Raw genomic sequence first — 19647 nt, 5'->3', positions numbered from 1 at the left:
CATAAAGAATGATCATCTTCCAAGCTTCAGAAGGAAGGGCTGAAGGGCAGAATTCTGGAAGGTTGACAAAATGATTTACTGCTTCCATGCCCTATGGAAGCTCAAGGTCTCCATGCTGCTAAGAATGGTTACTGTCCTCTCACTCAATGTACTGTGCACATAAAAAAATCTGACAGGGAAGAATCTAATTACCATTCCCTAAAGGCTCAGAGACTCTCCATTGATAAAACTCCATCAAAATAGTACAGGCACTATATTAACAATTCTGAACTGCTGCAAACATGATTTATTCTGTATTCCTTTCCTGTTCAGGCTGCAGTGCAGAGTCCTGATGCCCTTTGGACATCCCAATAGAATACAGATCATTGCCTTTGATCAGTCTGTATTTCTGCTCACCATGAAACAGAAACAAGCAAAATCAGTATTCAGGATTTGTGAAGACATTAATATTTTAAAGGATCAGGTTTAATGGGTTAAAAATATTAGAATGAGACTCACACCTACATGTCACAATGTACTTTTAGCACATACATGCATTTTTTCCCCCTCTGAAATTCCATACCTTGATCTCTTGTTCATTTTTTCTTCGTGTAAATCCTTTAAATAGATTATATTTAAAGAACCACTTATTTGATGTTAGGAAGAGATGCTAAAGCAATATTTTGGCAGGTGTTTATGAAGTGATTAAAATCTTCTGTTTATTCTACACGGATATAAAAAAGGATGGTCATTTATTTTGCTAGCTGATATGAAATGGTAAGGACCAGAACTTTAAATTGATGGAAAGACAGAAATCAGAGCCTGATTGTCCTTTCTTCATTGGACAAAGCAAGAGCCCCATGCAGAGAAAATCCTGTCCTTGAGGAACCTGTATGATGACAACATGAAGGAGATGGATGAATCAAAAAGGATGGAGAAGAAGGTCTTATGTCTCAGTCCTTTGAGCAAGCCTGTATCTCCCTGCTTATCTTTCTGGATATACCCAGTGATGTTACAGTGGTCTCCCACTACAAATTCCTATCTACAATACAGGTTTTCTCTGCAGGTTATTTCTATGGTTCATCACAATCTTTATGACATGAATAGCTACATGTACATTTATTTATTGTTCCCTGCTCTTTCTGGAAAATAAAACAAAACCCCAAACAAACAAACACATACCCCCCAAAACAAACCAACCAAACAAAATACCCTGAACAAATCAACCAACCAAAAACTCCAAACCTATCTCAGCTTTCCTACTACCTTGACAACAATAATACAGCAAATGCTGTTTCCACAGAAGAAACCCCTGGGTATCTCAGAGAAGGTATGTTGTGGGTTTATGCCTTACCTCTCAAAAGGATGCATCACTTTCCTGATACCACATATGTGGAGAGAATGTGACATGCCAAGTGACAATGACATTTTACAGGAAGAAGTTACTAGCCCCACCTCCATGTTCTTAGAAACTTGGGTAACTTGGATAGTGTACCTGGAAACCTGAGTTGAACCTTGAGCATTAAGTTCAGTAGAGAAACCAGCTGGCAAGAGCACATTTGAACAAGCAGCCACATGAATGAGCTCTCAAACACATTCTGGGTATCTCTGGCAGCATAGTGTGGAATTCTGTTTTATCGCACATTAAGAGGAAAAAAAAATTTCATTTATTTGACAGAAGGAGTAACTGGTTAATCTAGATACTTAAACAGTTGTCCTGAAGGAAGAATATGAAGTTTTGATGTATCTCATATCTTCTCAAGTCCTTCTTCAGCTTTTTCATGGGCCTCCTTTAGGCACTGGAAGGGCTTTGTCCTTCCTAACCTGCTCCCTGTGTGGTTGAAATCCCCCATGAGGACCAGGGACAGTGAACGTGAATTTTAAGTGCTGTTAATGGCACTGCCTCTGTTTTAATCCCTTTGCTGCCAGCCACACACTTGTTTCACTATCACCAAGTGCAGTAATTAAACTTAAAACTTAAGTGACTTAAAACACCCCACCAGGACATGCTGAGGCAGCTGGAAGAACTTATCTAAGGTTTGTTTAGGGAGTGACCTCTGGAACACAAAGACTTCCTTGTAATGAACACTGCCCAGCAGAGGCAGAAAAGTAAAAGCCAAGGATGTATAAAAAGACTAGGAAAGCTACCAGCACCCAGGAGCTCAGAGATCCAGATCCTGTTTCCCTTCTCCAGCTTCCTAAGTTATATATTACTTATGACAGCACTTCCAGTTACCAGTAGAGCCTGTAGCATAAAGAATGCACTACAAGCTAGAGATTTTTTCTTTTTTTAAGGTACTAACCAGGGTAAGTTCCCAGCCAAATCCTTAGGGAATTTTGCTTATAAATGACCTCCAGGCAAAGCATGAGCCATTAAATTCTTGCAGTCTGAATGTCCAGACAGGTTTCTTTTCCCCACCTTGACTATAACATCCTTATCTGCATTTTGGCAATCTGATGGAGACAATGCTGAAAGCTTCCCTATTCACAAGGTAAATGATACTCATGGCTTTCCCCTCATCCATAGATTCAGTCATTTTATCACAGGACCAGATGGGTCCAGCTAAGTTTACCAAGGGTAGATCATAAAATCATGGAAGAGTTTAGACTGGAAGTGACTTTAAAGATCAGGGATCCAGGGGCAGCCACAACTTCTCTGGACTACCTGTGCCAGGGCCTCACAACCCTAAAAGGGAAGAATTTCTTTCCAATATCCAATCTAAATTTTTTCTATTTCAGTTTGAAACTGTTTCCCCTTGTCCTGCCACTCCAGGCCCTTGTCAACAGCATCTCTCCATCTTTCTTGCAGGCTCCCTTCAGGTACCGGAAGGCTGCAATTAGGTCACCTCTTTTCCCAATTCATACTGACCTTCAAGTCACCTCCTTTTCCTTCACGTTCACAGAAATATGTCAAGAAAATTCACACCATGATTTTCTTTTTCAGGGACAGAAGTGAAACTACCTTGTTAGCAGTTGTCTGAATTGTCCCTTTTGCCCCTTCTGACAAAGGGTGAAGCATTTACCCTTTTTTCCAGCTGTAAGCGGTCTCTAGAATGTAGAAATCCTGAATGCTTCTGAAATAAATTGAATACACAGTTTTTCATGCTCTCTTTACCCCTCTGGCAAAGAAATTTGCTGCAAAACATACCCACACACCGAATTCTAGCTTCCTGGAGATCAAAGCAAGGGCAGCAGCTTGGGAACTGCCCACATCCAACGGGGAGTCAACCATCAGGGAGACAGCATGCCTCCAGGCATGGATACAGCACAACAAGGAACACATTAGCTTTCTGAACAGGTTATTGCCTTTCTGCAAGCAACCTCCCCGGGCAGAAATCTACCCATAAGAATGTTTTTCCCTCCTCCACCATTGAGAATTTTGTCACTCTTTGTATGAAAATGCCCTTCCCAATGCTGAAATTATTTGTTGGTAGATAGTTCAGGTGGTTAATTCCCCAGGTGTGGGCACACATACAATGCCAGAAGTGGCACAGTTATATTCATGTGGTCTTTTGAAACACAAGCTTATCCCTTGAAGAATGATAAACCCTTTTCTTACCCTCCTGCATCCCTATCGTTGTGTTCTCACAGCCTGCTTTATAACTCAACGCTGAATAATGAGTGTGGTACTTCTAGAAAAGGTTTAAAGAAGTCAGACTAAGAGCTGAGTATCACGAAAGAGAAAGTATCACGAAACTTTTGAGTGAAGGTGTAATTACCCATCCTTACAATGTGTGTGTGTGTGTGTGTGTGTGTGTGTGTTAGACGATTTCAATACATCCTTAATAAATAAAACAATACAAACTTCAGACAAGTACAAAGCCCTCTGGATGCTATAATTTTTCAAGATGCATTCACCAAAAAAAAAGAGAAACTAAATAACTTGTTCTTGCTTCATCCAAAGGGGAAATTTTCAATGTAATGGAAAAATTCAATTGACTAGAAATTTTCACTACAATTTAGACCTCTAGTCCTGCAATTATAAAAACAAAAAACAGTTTAAAATAGCTTAAAAAGTAAATTGTTACTTTGGAAGGGTATCTTGGGGTTTGGGAATTTTTTTCCCCCTCTTTTTAGGGCCCTGGGGCTGGGGATCTACCAAAGCAATCAAGGTAATTCTAGGAAAAAGTTCTTTTTGATTGTCCTTACCCATATTTTCTTTGCCAAAAAACCATGTGGGAGGCATTTTTTCTCCCTCCCAACTAGGAAGATACTGAATGTTCACTGTAAACATTTATATAATATACAGATGAAATACTTGTAGTATTACACACAACTGTAATCCCAGTAATGCCCAGCTTGGAGCCAGATCCAGGCTCCTGTTTTGCTGAACTCAGCAGTAGACTGAAGGCTGAAAAACACATTTTAATGTTTTACAGATAAAAAAATCAAAATAAGAGACCTTTGTTCTTAAACTAAGCTATGAAATCCCACTTTTAAGATGAGATGGCAACACAAGGAGACAGACAGCAGAAAAGACAAGAAAAATGAGAAGACGCAAAATAATGAAGATCAAAAGTATACACACAGCTAGCTAGTATCAAAGGTTTGTTTGGTTTATAAACAAGCCATAAGTCAGTGCTTGTTTTTGTTATCCATATTTGCTATTTCTACTGCAGCAGTGCCCAGAAGTCCCATCCGGGCATCCCACGCTCAGTCCCTGCTTCTAAATCTTGATGTAATCAGACACTGAGTACCGCAAAAGCTTCACGCATGAGGAGATCACTCTAAATTTTCTCTCTCATCTAAATCATATAAATAGTAAGACACACACTTGGCAAAATTCACCCAATTCAGATTGTAACAACACAAGGCAAATTTCTGTTAACTCTTCAGTGGCACCCACTTTGACACAATCTCCTTGAATTTAGGATAAAACAGACCCAAACTGCAGCACAAGACTGATGCACCACTGAAGACACACCAACCTTCTTCAATGAAAACAAGTAAAAACTTTTAGTAACTGAACATATGTAGGATCAAAAATCAACCTAATGAAAATTTTCAATAGAGTGAATAAAGTATGCCTTTATTTTAAAAATATTTAGCTGGACTAGCACCCCTTTCCCTTTGCCAGCTCAAATCAAACACAGATTAGGCCAGAACAGCAGGCTCTGGACAACCACCTCCACATTCCACAGTGTAGCAGTGAATTATCCCTGTTCCCAGAATTAATAGGGTTTTCCTCTGCAGAGTCAGACCAGCTCATTCTGGTAGTCTGGCTGCAGTCAGTTTGTGCTGTTCACAGTCACACCATCGTTCACATTTAACTATGAATGGAAGAGCTGTTTCGCTTCAAGAAGCAAAATTAATTTACAACACTAATAATACTCTCGCTCCCATCTCCCCTTAAAAGAAAACAAAAGGCCTAATACAAGCCCCCAGAAAATTACCAAAGCCCAGTTTTCAGGCTTGGGTTCCTTGGCACAATTCAGACGTTTTGATTTGTGTTTTCAATGACGCGAGTCAGAACCTCACCGTTTTTTAAAGCAATCTCCCTAATATATTTGGCACTTCTTACAGGTCTGGTAAATGTAATAAGAACAGCAGGTTGGGTTTGCCAGAGTAAACTACAGTCAAAGGTGACCTCCATACAACTTTTAAGTTGTGTGATCCTCTGGAGGATGGATTTTAGGATCGCCCAGAAGATCAAAAGCTCTGGATTGTGAATATCAAGATGCACCGCTGTGTCACAAGTGGGAGCTCTCTCAGAGGCCCCAAGGACCAGAGTACTGCTCCCCCTCTTCTCCCCAGTATTTCAACAACTTTATCCATGTACTAGCCAGGGATCAGGGTTTGAGAGGGAAGTAAAAACAGAAGTTTAAAGATTCTGCCCCACTGTCTTTAGGATTTCTTCTTAAATGGCTGTGTTTGGTTCACAACAAAATTTATTTCTTTGCAGGGTGTCCCACTCATCTCACTACACAGGGTCTTCTGACAAAATTGGTCTTAGCCTTCATCATTCAGTCACAGTCTGTTGCCAGAGGAAAAAAAAAAATACTGGTAAGGAAGGCCAGAGTTCAATTTAGGAAAACAGAAAAGCTTTCTTTAAGAAAAAAAGGGAAGAAACAGCTGAGGATAGAATGGAATAAAATCAGACACAAAGGATAAAACATGAGTTAACTTTACATTGTGTTGAATGACCAAATAGGCAGTTCTGGTCTCTGGGTACTGACTGATGGCTCCATTGCCAACTCACTCCAGAAAAAGATGAGCCTGTATTCTTAAGTACAATTTGCAGGCTCTCAGAGGTTGTCTGAGGTCAGCTGTCCTCATTCAGCCCCAATTCCAAGCAGAGAACCCACGCCTGCAGATGAGCTGCGATACAAGAGCTGCTCCACCAGTGTCCAGAGAGGTTCTGAAGCACAACAGCCCAAAAAGGAATTGTGCCAACTCGCACACATCAAGAGCCAAGTCCTGGGCTCCAGCAAAATGACAAACATTGTTTAAAAACATGTTTGCTGAAGGCCTTGTTGGTGAACGGGTCACTTGGCAAAACTGAACACAAGGCATGCTGTGCAGCTGCCTAAAAAGCTCAGTTCTCCTGTGTGCCTCAGCAAAACCAGGATCCAGGAGAAATTAGTGGCCTACAAAGGATGCCCAACAGGACTTCTCTAATGATGCTGCTCCATGGCCTTGCTGCTGGGAAATGGCTCTGATTTCTGCTACTGATGTAAAACTCTCAAGCCTGCATAGGAGAGCTTTTCTCTTCAATGCTCTTTTCCCATCCTCTTTGAAAATGCCATGCTGAACTCCTCCATCCCCCTCATGCACACTCTCCCACTTCCTTGACTTTTTCCTTTAGTATATGTAGACAGCAGCAGTGCTGATGCTGAAGGTTTTCTCCTAGGAAAGAGACCTGGAAAGGCAAAAATTCTGGATGGAGAGATCTCCGACTGGCATAAAAGTAAATCTTGTGGATTAGAGAATCTAAAGATTCCCTTCAGTCACATGAAAAAAATTCTAACATTAGGATATTATGTCCATCTCCAACTTGACACACAAGTTCAGATGCAATCACATGAGAAAAGAGGTGATGAAAGCAGTACTAATAAAGGTGGATGATCAGCAGTGCCAGTAAAACAACGATTTCTTGGGTTTTGTAGTCTGCAAACTCAGAATCTGCCTAGCCTGCTTATGCTCCAAGGCTGGAATTGGAGACAGTGTTGGTTACCTAGATTTCAAAGAGTGATTAACTGCATTTTCATCTCTGTACCAAACACTTTTCCCCTGTGTTTAAATCGCTATCATCTAAAGTTGAAATACTGGCAGGGAAATCAAACTCATACATGTAATTATACAGAACAAAATGAAAATCCACCAGAATGCCAAAGAATTAAAAGGACAACGTGTAAACTACTTACTTGGGTCCATCACCTCTTTGAAATCTACCTTTCACAAGATACTCAAGCAAAGCTAAATGAAGGTACCAAGTGAAATTCTACTGATTCCAGGAACTGGGCCTTGGCTGCAAACCAGAAAGTACGCAGGCATAAATGCAAATTCAAGCAATGTTATGAAGATACTTTAAAGCTGTGACTCAACTGCAATCTTAGTTTGCTAACTCCCTTATGAGATTCCCACTTTTTTCTGTATGACACCCTTGCACATTAAAGAAAAAATATTGTGAAGTTACAGGCTGTAAGTGTCCCAAAATATCACTGCTTATGGAGCACTAAAAATGCATTTCATTTTGCAGATGGCAGCAAATGCAGCTTAACTGCAACCTCTACACTGTTACTGGCAAGAGAAAATCTTATTGCTGATGTTTTTTTAATTGCTTCACTCTCAAGGTATTGCCTGCTCATTTGTTTCAAGGGCTGAACTTTCATCAGCTGGCAGAATCTTCACTGCAGAATCTTCACTAACACACAAATTCCTTGGGATACCAAAAACTAACTAAAAATTACTAGTTTGAAAGAAAGTGCCCTTATGCACATATGTGCATTTGTGTCTATACAAATATGTATGTGTTAACTGGGCTGCAGAGCACAGTTTTTTGCTGGGTGCATAAAAAGTTCATCCAAAACATTCCTTGTACAAAATGAGGTCTCTTAAATCAGAGTTCTCAGAGAGCAGCACACTATTAACCACAATATCTTTACTGATTTAGTAGAATAACTGAATATTAATATTTTAACATATGCATATCTCTTGTTAGATATCTTAATGTAAAACGGAGAAAATTCTCCTTTGTTTCCAGGGATTTTTAAACTTTACTGCATGAGCTGCACATGGATTAGCATACAATTGGCTATAGGATTTTTTCTGGAATGCTTCTGTTTGAGGCTCTGTATTCTCTCCTGGAGGTTCTGCTGTTTAGATCATGATCTACTTGACATCATGAAGTGATTCTAAGGGAAAAAAACCCAGACAAAGAAAAAAAATCCCTTCTGAAATCTGATGAATTATTGTGGTTCCAGTCCTGGCCACAGGAAAGTTGCAAGAAACAGGATGCAAAGATAAAATTGAGGGGCAGCTTTTACAGATTGCTCTGCAAGTGGTGGGTATGTGTGTAGAATGACATGAAGACAGAAACCATTAATCCCCTTACTGTTGCAGCTGAGCAGGTAGGCACAGAGAAAGCTGAGGTGCACAAAAATATCTTGTTTTACCCTTCATACAAGGCAAATTTTCTGCACACACACCCTGCAAGGATCAAGACTCTGCTGAGCTGGCAGCTGCTGCCAGGCAGGCGATCCCTGGTTGATGCTGGACTACCCTGATTAATTCTGGGTTTCTCTTTCCAGTGGAAGATGAGGAAACTGATGTGTCAGGTTTCGACTCCAGAATATTTTTCTTCACAGAATGATGAGCATACTTAAAATGAACTGAGAAGCATATTTGCTTTCAATGACTTACTAATTTCACACTAATCCACCTTGTTTCTACAGTTTTATATCGTACTGTGTTTTTGTTTTTCATTTAGAACCTTATGTCATTTAAACATTCTTAATTCCTTTGTGATTTACTGTGTGCCTCTGTATAACTGGAGGAAACTGAAAACCGCAGTCTATTTTTTGAGCACACACACTTTTTCTGGGTTAAGTAATGGTAGCCCGCCCACCGGCGTCACAATCAGTAAACTGTGCCAAACGGAGGTGTTACACTGACAACGTCACGATCACGGCACGCGGCGTGCGGATTTGAGATGTCCCACTGGGGGTCCACTTCGTCACAGACCCAGGTGGAACTGTGCACTACCAGTGACGTGGCCCTGTATGGCACGAAAGCTGCAGCCCTTGGGGACAGGCCGGAACCAAAGCCAAGTACACTGTGGGGTCTGGTACCCAAGTCTCCAGCACTCGATGCCACTGGGCTGTAACCAGCGCGGAGCCTTAGGTGGCAGCGTGCGGCACTAGTCCAGGCCTGCTCCCACTTGGAGAGAGGTACTGCAACCACAGCACAGTTTTATCGAGGGATCTACAGCCCTGCCACAGTTACCTGCTTGACGTATATTCCCCTCCAAACACAGAGGTCAACCAGGCTGGCCCTAGTGAATGCACGGCACACGTCGTTCAAGTTGGAAATGGGGGGTCCTGAGAGCCAAGCACCACTGCCTCCCAAGCACTGCCCACCTTACCCAACGTCACCACCCTGTGGGTAAAGGGACTGGCGACCCATGTCTCACGACCCTGGCTCACAATCATGAGTCGCATGGGATATACCATCGACTAAAGCTTTTGCATCGAAAAAGGTACAAATGAATGGGTGATGAATCAAAAGAGTTGACTTTACTACTGTGAATACCCACAGGAGCAGGACTGAAGACAATTAGCAAAGATGGAGCATTACACTGTTGACCTCTCCTTGACAGTTATAAAACTGGGGTTTGAATTCTGTACCATCTGGCAGAACTTGTGACCTGGAGACAAATGGCATCCCCAAAGCTTGTCTGGGTTTCAGCAGCACTGCCTCTTTATTAAGACAATGTATCCCACCATTAGATCATAATCCTTCTGAGAGGTTCCAGTACTGCAAGTTCTGCTTTTAAGGGGCAAGATCAACACGAACCATGCTGATACCACCACAGAACTCCATCTCTAAGTGATCAGAGACTGATGTTTCAGTGAGAGAGTCATGCAGGAGTACAAGGAGAAGCCATGTAATAAAAGGGAAACAGCTTCCTGCAGTCAGAAATGCCTTCGGGAAGGGTCCAGAACACAAGTCTTAGGAGGAGTGGCTTAGAGAGCTGGGGTTGCTTAGCCTGGAGAAAAGAAGGCTCAGGTGGTACCCCACAGCTCTCTACAACTACCTGAAAGAAGGTTTTAACATAGTAGCTGGTCTCTTCTTCCAGGTAAGAAGTGATAGAATAGAGACGGTCTCAAGTTGTGTCAGGGAAGGGTTATACTGGATATCAGGAAATGTTTTTTTCACCAAAAGGGTTACCAAGCATTGAAACAGGTCTGGAGTGGCTGAGTCACCATTCCTGGAGGTATTTAAAAGATGTGAAGATGTGATGCTTAAAGACATGGTTTAGTGGTGGACTTGGCAGTGCTGGGTTAACAGTTGGACTCTGTGATCCTAAGAGTTTTTTCCCAAGATAACTGATTCTACGACTCTATGATTCTTTAACTCATTTGTTCTTCAAACACTCAAAGACAGAAAAAAATATTATTTCAGTCTTGGCCTTGAACACTTTGAGGGACAGAGCACATACAGAATCAGAGAATCAGTTAGGTTGGAAAAGACCTTAGAGATCATCAAGTCCAACCTATGACCTAACACCACCATGTTCCATCAACCTATAATCCTCATTAACCCTAATCCAAGGACAGGACCCTCTACAGTGGTCACAGCAGATTTCAGGGATGCTGTTCCAGATGGAGTGACTCTGCACCAGTTTGGCATGGAGAGAAGACAAGAACAATCATAGGAGGTGGGGAAAGATAAATCTGAAGTGAATTGCTGAAATTTATAGGGCCTTGCTGGATGTTTGCTGATAAACACAGCACACTTCACAAGGAAATACTGAAGAGACAAAGATGTCTGATAGCATTGCCCATCTCAATGTGCAGCTCTAGACAAAGCTTTGCATGGAAGAGAAGGTCTGTCTGTAGCATCTGCTGTAACTAGAAGGGTTAACTGTGGTTGGACAACAGTAAAAAGCAGCAGCATTTCACAGTCACACCCAATTCCCCCTTTTCAGCAGCCTCTTTCACAGCCTCCCTATTTTCTCTCTGAATTATCAGAGACATTAATAAGAGCGTTTTCCACTCCCCACTTTGTCTGATCTTCCTAATTAGGAACACTGAACAAATATATCTGAGAAACAGCCTGGCAGCAACAAGGCCTTGGTTCACTGCATGCAGAGCATGGAAAATGCTCTGCTCTCCCAGAGACAACAGGAAAGCTACCATCAGTGACTCAGCATTAGTAACTGCTCTCCAAGGAATCCAAGACAACCCTTCCAAGCATTCCTGCCTATTTCTGTGCACAGAGGGATCAGACAGCAAAAAAATGCTCCTTGAAACAATTCCCTACCCCTGATAAACACACATCTCCCAACAACTAAAGATTATACAGCCCTGTCAAGCTTTGCCTCATGATCCACATCTCCGAACACATCCAGGCAGCAGCCAATACTGAAATCTGGCTTTTTTTGTGAAGCAGCTGTGCTCTGTGCAAGGCAAACGTGGCATTTCATTAAGCACAGGGTAATAGTTTGATTCCCTTAGAGACTTGCTGCTGGAAAATAGAACACCTCGTTTCATAAATAGGCAAGGTCACCATGCTTGTTTTGGATTTGATGCTGAGATAATTGAGTGTCTGTTCATTATACATTGAATATTAATGCTTTAATGCACCTGCATGTAAAATTAATTTTACTAGACCTAAGGAAAACAGTCTTATATTAAATATCAATGCATACTCAGCTACAAATTCTGATCAAAGAATTCTGATTTATGCCCAAACTATTTTCCGTATTTTACCTTCCATGTTGGATTCAGAAGCTGAAATATTCCAAGTAACCAACTGTTGAAAAGCACAAACTAAGTTATTTTGCCCGTTGACACTGTATCACCCTTTTGTAACCCACAGCTGCTCTTCTATTTAACCAGAGTCATCTCCCAGCATATTCACATATGGACACTGTGAACAAGACAGTGCACAAGTGTGACACCTCAGTGTCTAAAACCCTGTAGACAGATAAAAGCCAATAAATTTCACAGAGATATATCAAAAGGGATCAAAATTCTAAATTAATTATTTTAAAATATTTCTAAGCACTACCAAAATCAGGAGTCCTCAGAGGACCTTACCTGAAGAACCTAAATATTATGCAACTAATTCTAACCTGTCTGCTTCACTTTGATCTTACTTTATCTCAAATACTCATTTTATCTCTTTGTTTAGAATATTCAGAAGTTGGCAGCCTGCATTTCTCTGTTCCTTTGGTTCCTGGAATACTTCCTTTCTGAATGTGCAATCAAGAAAATGCAGAGGACAATACTAGGTCAAAGCTAAATGCAAAAGAAGAGTTACTTGCAAAGTGAATGTGTCACAGGTCAGTAGAGAAGATTACATAAGGTAGGATATGAAAGAAGAAATAAAGTACATTCTCCTAAACCCAGATACAAATACTATTTTGCATTAAATCAGCAGTTTGTGAGGAAAAGGAATTTTTTATTAGGGTTTAGAAATTATAAAGGTACACATAAAGAACACACATAAATAAGAGAAAGGATTTTATTCTGAAGTTTCCTGTGCTAACTCCAAAGTATCTCATCAGAGATTATGATCAGAAATTTCAGATGCAAATGTTGTCTCAAGATTTGGAACAAAGTTTTGCTGCACTTTTATTTGTTAAATACCTCAGGGGTTTCCCAAACTGGAGGATGCAAACCACAACTGTAAATGAAAGGGCAGTCTCTAGACTGTGATCAACTAGAAAAGATCTGCAAAAATGTTATGAATAATGCTTCCTGCCCTCCTCATCTGTCATTAAATTAACATCTAGTGGAATTAACAGCTTCATTTCTAGGAAAAAAAAATCTCCAAGGGTATAAGCATTTGTACACAGCAAACACCTTCGAAGTGCCTTAGGCAGGGATTTTTGAGTAATTTTAAAATTATCAGCATCAGAAAGTCACCTTCTTCCTTGAGAGGACCTGGATGACTTGTGGGAGTTTTTTTTCTTCCCAAGACTGCAGCAGCCTAACTTAGAGCTCTGCCTTCTCCTTTTGTTCATTTGAAACAAGTTTGAGCAGGGTGCCAAAGGTTCAAGGAGAGGTTATCAGGTCCTGTTTGCTGTTGGCATGTCTAAAACTGCTGACTCATGCTAGGAAGAAAAATGGGTACATCTAATACAGCTGTAACAATAAAACAGCTATTAGGGAACCTCACCTAAAGCTAACAACACCTCCAAGCTGTGCTGCCTAACTGAAGAGATAAGCCAGTAGTATTTATACATAAAATGCAAACAGAGTTTACAGAAGGCTTGATAAATACCTAGGTTTATAATTTCCTGTGTTTTAAAACACAAAAGGCAAAAACACACCCCATTTGGGATTTTGTTAGTTGGTGACAAAAAGCATTATCCACTGTGATGAAATCTGAGGGCCCTGGACTTGGCAGTGTGAGATTAAGGGTTGGGCTCAAAGACTTTGTGGGTCTTTTCCAACCCAAATCATTCTATAACAGACTTGCAAAAATCAACCAATGTGATTGTTTCCTTTCATATCACTCAAAAATTTTCCTGAATATGAAAATAATCTACCCTCTGTTATAAACACACAAAACCAAACGAAGTCTTTCTTGGACAAACGTAAGATTTTCCCAGCTTAATGCCTCAAACATTAAAAGGGAAAAAATACGTTTTCTGCCAGACCTACTTGTCTCAAAATCACCTATTTTACCTTACTAACTTCTGCAGGAGGAGGAGGATTCTTCCAGTCAAATCTTGTTCAAACTTTTAGACCAATACTCCATAAAGATATGCTGACATTTCTCAGATTAATTCCAAGTAATTCCTTGCCTGCTAGGGCCAGATTTGTCCCTTCCTCTCATTTCACATCAGTTATGTACAAATTCACACTAGCATTAGGCATGAGCTTGAACTGTGGCATTTATCATAGCTGGAGGAGTCTGAGCAAGTTCACAACCTCACCACTGGCTTAAGATATGGAGAATCTTGAGAGCCTCAGGCCAAGTCAGTGTCTCCTTACAAATGTTTACATTAAATACAGCAAAGGGAAACGGCTTTGACATCCTTCTTGCCACTAGAGATTTCCTCACTGGGATGGCAAATGAAACAGGATCAAGACACATGGGTGGAAGTCAAGCAGAGAGGGAAGTAAAAAGATTACATTGTTACAGTGTAAAATGCTGTGGCACCCATCAAAATCAAACATATACAGGTTTGTTCATGTACAATTATTTGGCTGTTTGTCTTAGACACAGCAAAAAGACACAGCTATTACAGCAGAAGTCAGCATTTTGATCTTCATGAACTGAGTAGAACAGCAGCCCGTTGCTTCACCCAGCTAAACAGATTTCAGATTGGATTCCAGATTAATCATATGAACTTACCTTACATTTCAACATGTTGGCCACTCTCTCTTGCATTGACTGTCCAGCCTTTGGCCTGACAAGAATATAAACTGCTTTCACTTCAGGGCTGGAGCGCAGAAGTTTTTCCACCAGTACTTTGCCCATGAAACCTGTAGCTCCTGTGATAAGTACAGTCTTTCCATTGTAATAAGCTGAGACTGAAGACATGGTGCTTTCTTGTTCTGTTCCTTCCTGCAGCAGGTACCTGAGAAGATGCAGAAATAAAGCTTTAAAGGCTTTGGGGTAACTTTTTTAGTCACTTACATCAACTCAAATTAGTTCAGTCATTGGCAATTTTAAAAATTATTTAAAAAAAAAATCTTCACTGTTAAAATAAACCACAAAAATCTGAGAAGCTTAAAAAAATCAAGCGCGGCCACATGACACCACAGCTGTACTCAGAGGTCAAACACAGCTCGTGCTGTCCAAGGCTCCCAGCAGCAGACGCTCACTGCAGTGCTGAACAGTGTTTATCTGCTACTGTGAAGTGGCAGCCATGAAGATACGCAGCTATCTCTACAATACCAAGGAGAATGAGATTTCCTCACAAACACTGCTGTGTTTTCCACTTCAATTCCACTGTGCCTATGGCATTCCTTGTCAGCCATCACTCTTCTACATGCTCAGTCTTTTCCTGCTGCTTTAGCTTGGAATAACACCATGAAGAAAGCTCTTCTTCATGGAAGATACAGTGCAGTGATATTGCTCTGCACAACCGCAACACCATATGCAGGTCACCACCCTTTATGAGCTGTTATGGCCAGAATTCATTCCAGTTCACTCTCAGGAGTGTAGACATGGTAGGCTCCCCTTTGCAGATCCACTGACATAGACCAGGCTCCCACATGATGTGTCCCAGTTAAATATTTGAATTAGATGTAATGGTTTCAGGCCTGAATGTGCCCAGCTGATTCAAACTCTTAAGTTGATTAAATGCAAACAAGGCTGGACTGAATCCCCTTAGAAAAGCCCCTCTTTCCCTTGTTAGCCAAACAGAAGCAAAACAATCATCTTTGAAGTGGGGCAGACCACAGCAAGCATAAAACACAAACTTCAAGGAAAAGGCTCATGAAAAATATCAGTGTTTTGAAAAAAGCCTACTGAATTTGAAACAAAAAGAAACAAGAACAGTAGGATACTGTCAATCATGTATTCAAGAACCAGAGCCATGATCTTCAATTATCCCAGAAAAACTACTCTTCCTCCAGCAGAGGTTTCAGAGGCACAAACTAGGGAGTCAAGCCTAACAAAATATTTCTGTTCTTTCCCAGTGCTGCCTGGGACCACAGTACTCAGCATCAAACAAATGAAAACCCACAGATTTCTTTATCCACAACACATCCAGGTGAAGAATCCAGTGTGGAAAGTGGGTCAAGCAGAATAACCTCTCAGGGACACTATTTTATAAGCTAATAGCTGTGGGTATTCTAGCTCAGTGAATTTGGTTATTAGCCTATCTTCAGATGTCATCTAGATTATAACCTAGGTGAATGCAGAAGGCTCATCTAAGCCTATTAAAAACTTGTTCTTATTAAAGAGCTGGCCACTTGGGAAGTTAAACCAACAGATTAAAACTAATGGATAATTAACTTATTTATAACAAAATATCCCATCTTGTTCCAGTTTGGAAAAACTGACTCATACTGGAAGACAGGAACTTGCAGAGGCTGGAAGCATGTGAAAGGTGTGTAGGGCCAGAATTAGTTTAGCCAGATGAAGACAAAAGACCTCAGAAATTTGGCATGACACATGCCTTGCTATGTAGAAAGATGGAGGAGAGAAGTCCTTAGACACTAGAGACCATACCAATCCCACTGAACAAAAAGGTTTTGTTTCCCACAGGAAACAAAAAGATAAAATATAAGGACCACTTCCAGCCACTGGATACTTGCTTTGAATTCGTATGCAGAAGATCATATCTGCACAAACAATGGTACATTTGTAGAGTACTTTGCACCACAAACTAGATTACCAGAGGAGTTTCTCTCCTTCCCACACTTCAGGAGTAGAGAGCATTTCCAGCCTGCATCACTAAGCATTGCTGCTTTGCCTTAAGAGCTGTAGACTACTGAACAAATAACCGTGAAAGGCTTCTACATGTGGACATCAATTTATTATGTTGTTTCATTTGTGTTCCCTGCTTCAGTTATCTAAACAGGGCTTCATTTGTTTTGGCCAGATGTTCAATGCTGGCTAGAATAGTAAAGTAAATAAATCACACTACTTTGAAGTGTCCCTATAATTAATCATGCAGCCATGTTTCATTAAGTATTTCTGACAAGGACTACATGCACGTAACTGAGAGTTCTTCTCCATCTAGTCTGACACCACTTTGAATGATTCCAAAAAACCCCAAAAATTTAATCTCCCAAGCCATTCTGGTCTGATGAAAATGGAAGTACCAAATACAGCCACTGAAAAATCAAACTTTCAAGGCAGTCTGCTTTTACTCTTGATTACTGGCTTATCCTCCTAGGATTAAATGAAAAGGGAAGAAAAACCCCATCCTTTCTATTTTCCCTAATAAAGCACTCCTATATATATATATATATATAGAGAGAGAGAGAGAGAGAGAGAGAGAGAGAGAGAGAGTTCATAGGGACAATTTCAGAGTTGGATCCAGTTGTTCAGGGCCTCATCCACAACAGAAAGCCACAGAGAATGAGATGGTGTTTGCCTGCTATGGAAGCAGATTCGTGTCTCTTTGCAGCACACTTATTTTTCTATTTTCTAAGTGAGATTCAGAAGAAATTATAAAAATCTTGTACTCATCCGATGACATGTTAATTATCAGGAAAGAAAATATGTGAATTTGTTTAATGCACGCAAACCAAGTCATGTTTTGAAATCATAGCAAAAAAATCAGAATGCTGCAATTTGGAATGTTAAGACAGATCTCTGAATCTCCACTGTTCAAACAAATTTAAAGAGGCTTTTATTACATTCCACATTCAAAGGCAGATTCCAGTTTATATTCAGGATTGCTAAGATACTTTCCTTTCAAGTTAGTCTTGAAATTTTAGTTTTGTACAGTTATCTTTATTTTTTTATATTTTTAAGAGTATGATGGATTTTTCTCTGTTTTTACTGATTTTGCTTGGCCTTTGTAAAGAAAGCACTGAAGAATGTATGGAGATTTTAAGGAACCAGAGGATTTCTAAGATCAAAAGGTATGGCCAGAGTAATGCCTGCTGACTTGACCCTTTGGAGGTCTACTTCAAACCAGGGAGAACTATATGCATGCCTTTTCGGCTTTTTACACTTACATTGTTTCCTGAAGAAGGTTATACTTAGCCTTTAATTTTAAGGAACAAATAGTCAACACTGAGCACTGACTATTTTCCAGTCAATTAAACTACAAAGAATTAAGCGCCTGATAGAAATATTTGAACTATGGTCAATAGCTGCAGTGAGGTGACCCTTAGGGAGGCAGAGAAGGATAAAGACCATTTCATAGGCTGAAGTTCCTGGCTCTTCCAAATCTGACCGGAGGTGAGAAAGCCACTGAATTGTGGAGAGAAGCCCATGCAAGGCCTTCCTGAAGCCCAGTTCAAGTGACTATATACAGGCAACCCAGATGTTTTAGACACTAACTGAGCAGGAAAGAAATCACTGATGCCACCTGAATTACTGAGTGCAGCATCTTTGCAGCAGCACAGATCCCCCTGACACTGACTTCAGCCAGAACATGAAAAAAACCACGAGCCAGGAATCCCACTGAGCATCTCTGCAGACACAAGTGCACAAGCTGCTCTGAGGGTACTGCAGCCTCTCACAGTCTCCTCTGGATCAAGCAGAAAGGACGAGCACTGTGTTACAAAGCCACGACCCTGTGCCAAAGGACAAGCAAAGGGAAAAGTGGGAATCCTAATCTTACCAACCTAGTACTTCCCTCCTGCAAAAGGCAACCCTTGTATCCTCAGCTGAATAGCACAGGAGAACTTACCCCACACCAAGAGCAGGTATGACTGGACTGGTATTTAACAGAACAACTACTCCACTGTCCTCATCTTTCACATACTTTGGTGATGCCAGATTGCAATGGTGTAATGCAGAGAGTTGGTGTCTATCAGAACCAAAGTGGTGGAAAGGGAAATGTGGACTTGAATGCTGCCACTGCCCACGGCAGCCTCATGACTGCAGGGTGTCAAGGAAGGACAGGAAAAGGGAGGATGAGTAATGGAGGTGGACTGGAAGAGGTGATTATTTCAGTATGGTTTGGAGCACTGCCCTATTCAAACAAGACAGCAGCCATTTCAGAAGCTTATCTGTTGAGATATTCGTCTTTTCAACTCAGCTGTATAAAATGGAAAAAAAAAAAATTAGTTTTGCGTGAGAGCAAAGGATCACATGCCTATAAATGGTCTCTCTGGGATTTCCTTAGACTAGTTTTGATAAGCTCTTTCTTATACAACTTTATGCAGGGATGTAATTTCCATAAACAAGGGGGTCACAGCCTGTTCAGATGAGTCTTCCAGAAATCATATTAAACATAGTGAACTGGCTTCAACCAAAATTACATTTAATGACAAGCAATAGTTTTTGAAACAAAGCTACAGAGAGCAAGAGTCCTTTAAGACAAAGTAACTCTTGGCCACTTTCTGAAAATATTTAGTCTTGGGTGAAAATATCCAATCATACATAAGACAGTTTTCTTTAATCAGGATTCTGGAAGAGTTATAATTAACCTGGAACATACAGAGAAAGAAAAATTTCTCTGTTTCTTCAGAGAACTTGTACAGCTGAGGTCAGAAAAAGCAATATAAAGTGGTCACAGACTATTTCTGTCTCATCATTTTACTTCTTCAGTCTATTAATTATTTTATGAGTTTAAAATGGACTGAACATTGGGGATGCCTGAACAATACATACTCATACAATTATTTTCTCTTTTACATTTTGTCCCAGGATGCATTACAGAGCCTCTCTAAAGTAGAGACGTAATTATAATACATAAAAGCAATTATTTCTAATACGTGCTTTTTGCCTGAAAGCCTTTATTGTTTGTTTAATCATCAGAACACACAAACCATGCACACTAGAAATAGCTGAAATAGTGACTTGTTTTACATCATACTGACTTGACTCCTGGCTCCTCAGTAACACCATGAGAAG

At 40.5% G+C, this 19647-nt stretch overlaps 1 protein-coding gene across 6 annotated transcripts in view; it reads right to left on the bottom strand.

Annotated features, from left to right (window-relative positions):
• The window catches only part of LOC111923362 (fatty acyl-CoA reductase 1-like), a 121495-nt gene that overhangs the window by 47455 nt on the left and 54393 nt on the right, over positions 1–19647 (bottom strand). For all 6 annotated transcript variants that reach the window (XM_086885124.1, XM_086885121.1, XM_086885126.1 and 3 more), the window contains one exon: positions 14512–14737. In XM_086885124.1, coding sequence (XP_086741250.1) covers positions 14512–14700 — 189 coding nt within the window. In that variant the 5' untranslated portion in view covers positions 14701–14737. The remainder of the gene's footprint in view (positions 1–14511; positions 14738–19647) is intronic.

This window comes from Cyanistes caeruleus, chromosome 4 (genome assembly GCF_971803275.1).
Source record: "Cyanistes caeruleus chromosome 4, bCyaCae1.hap1.1, whole genome shotgun sequence".
Lineage (NCBI taxonomy): Eukaryota > Metazoa > Chordata > Aves > Passeriformes > Paridae > Cyanistes > Cyanistes caeruleus.
The sequence above is the reverse complement of the archived record's forward strand: the minus strand, read 5'-3'. Positions and strand labels throughout refer to the sequence as shown.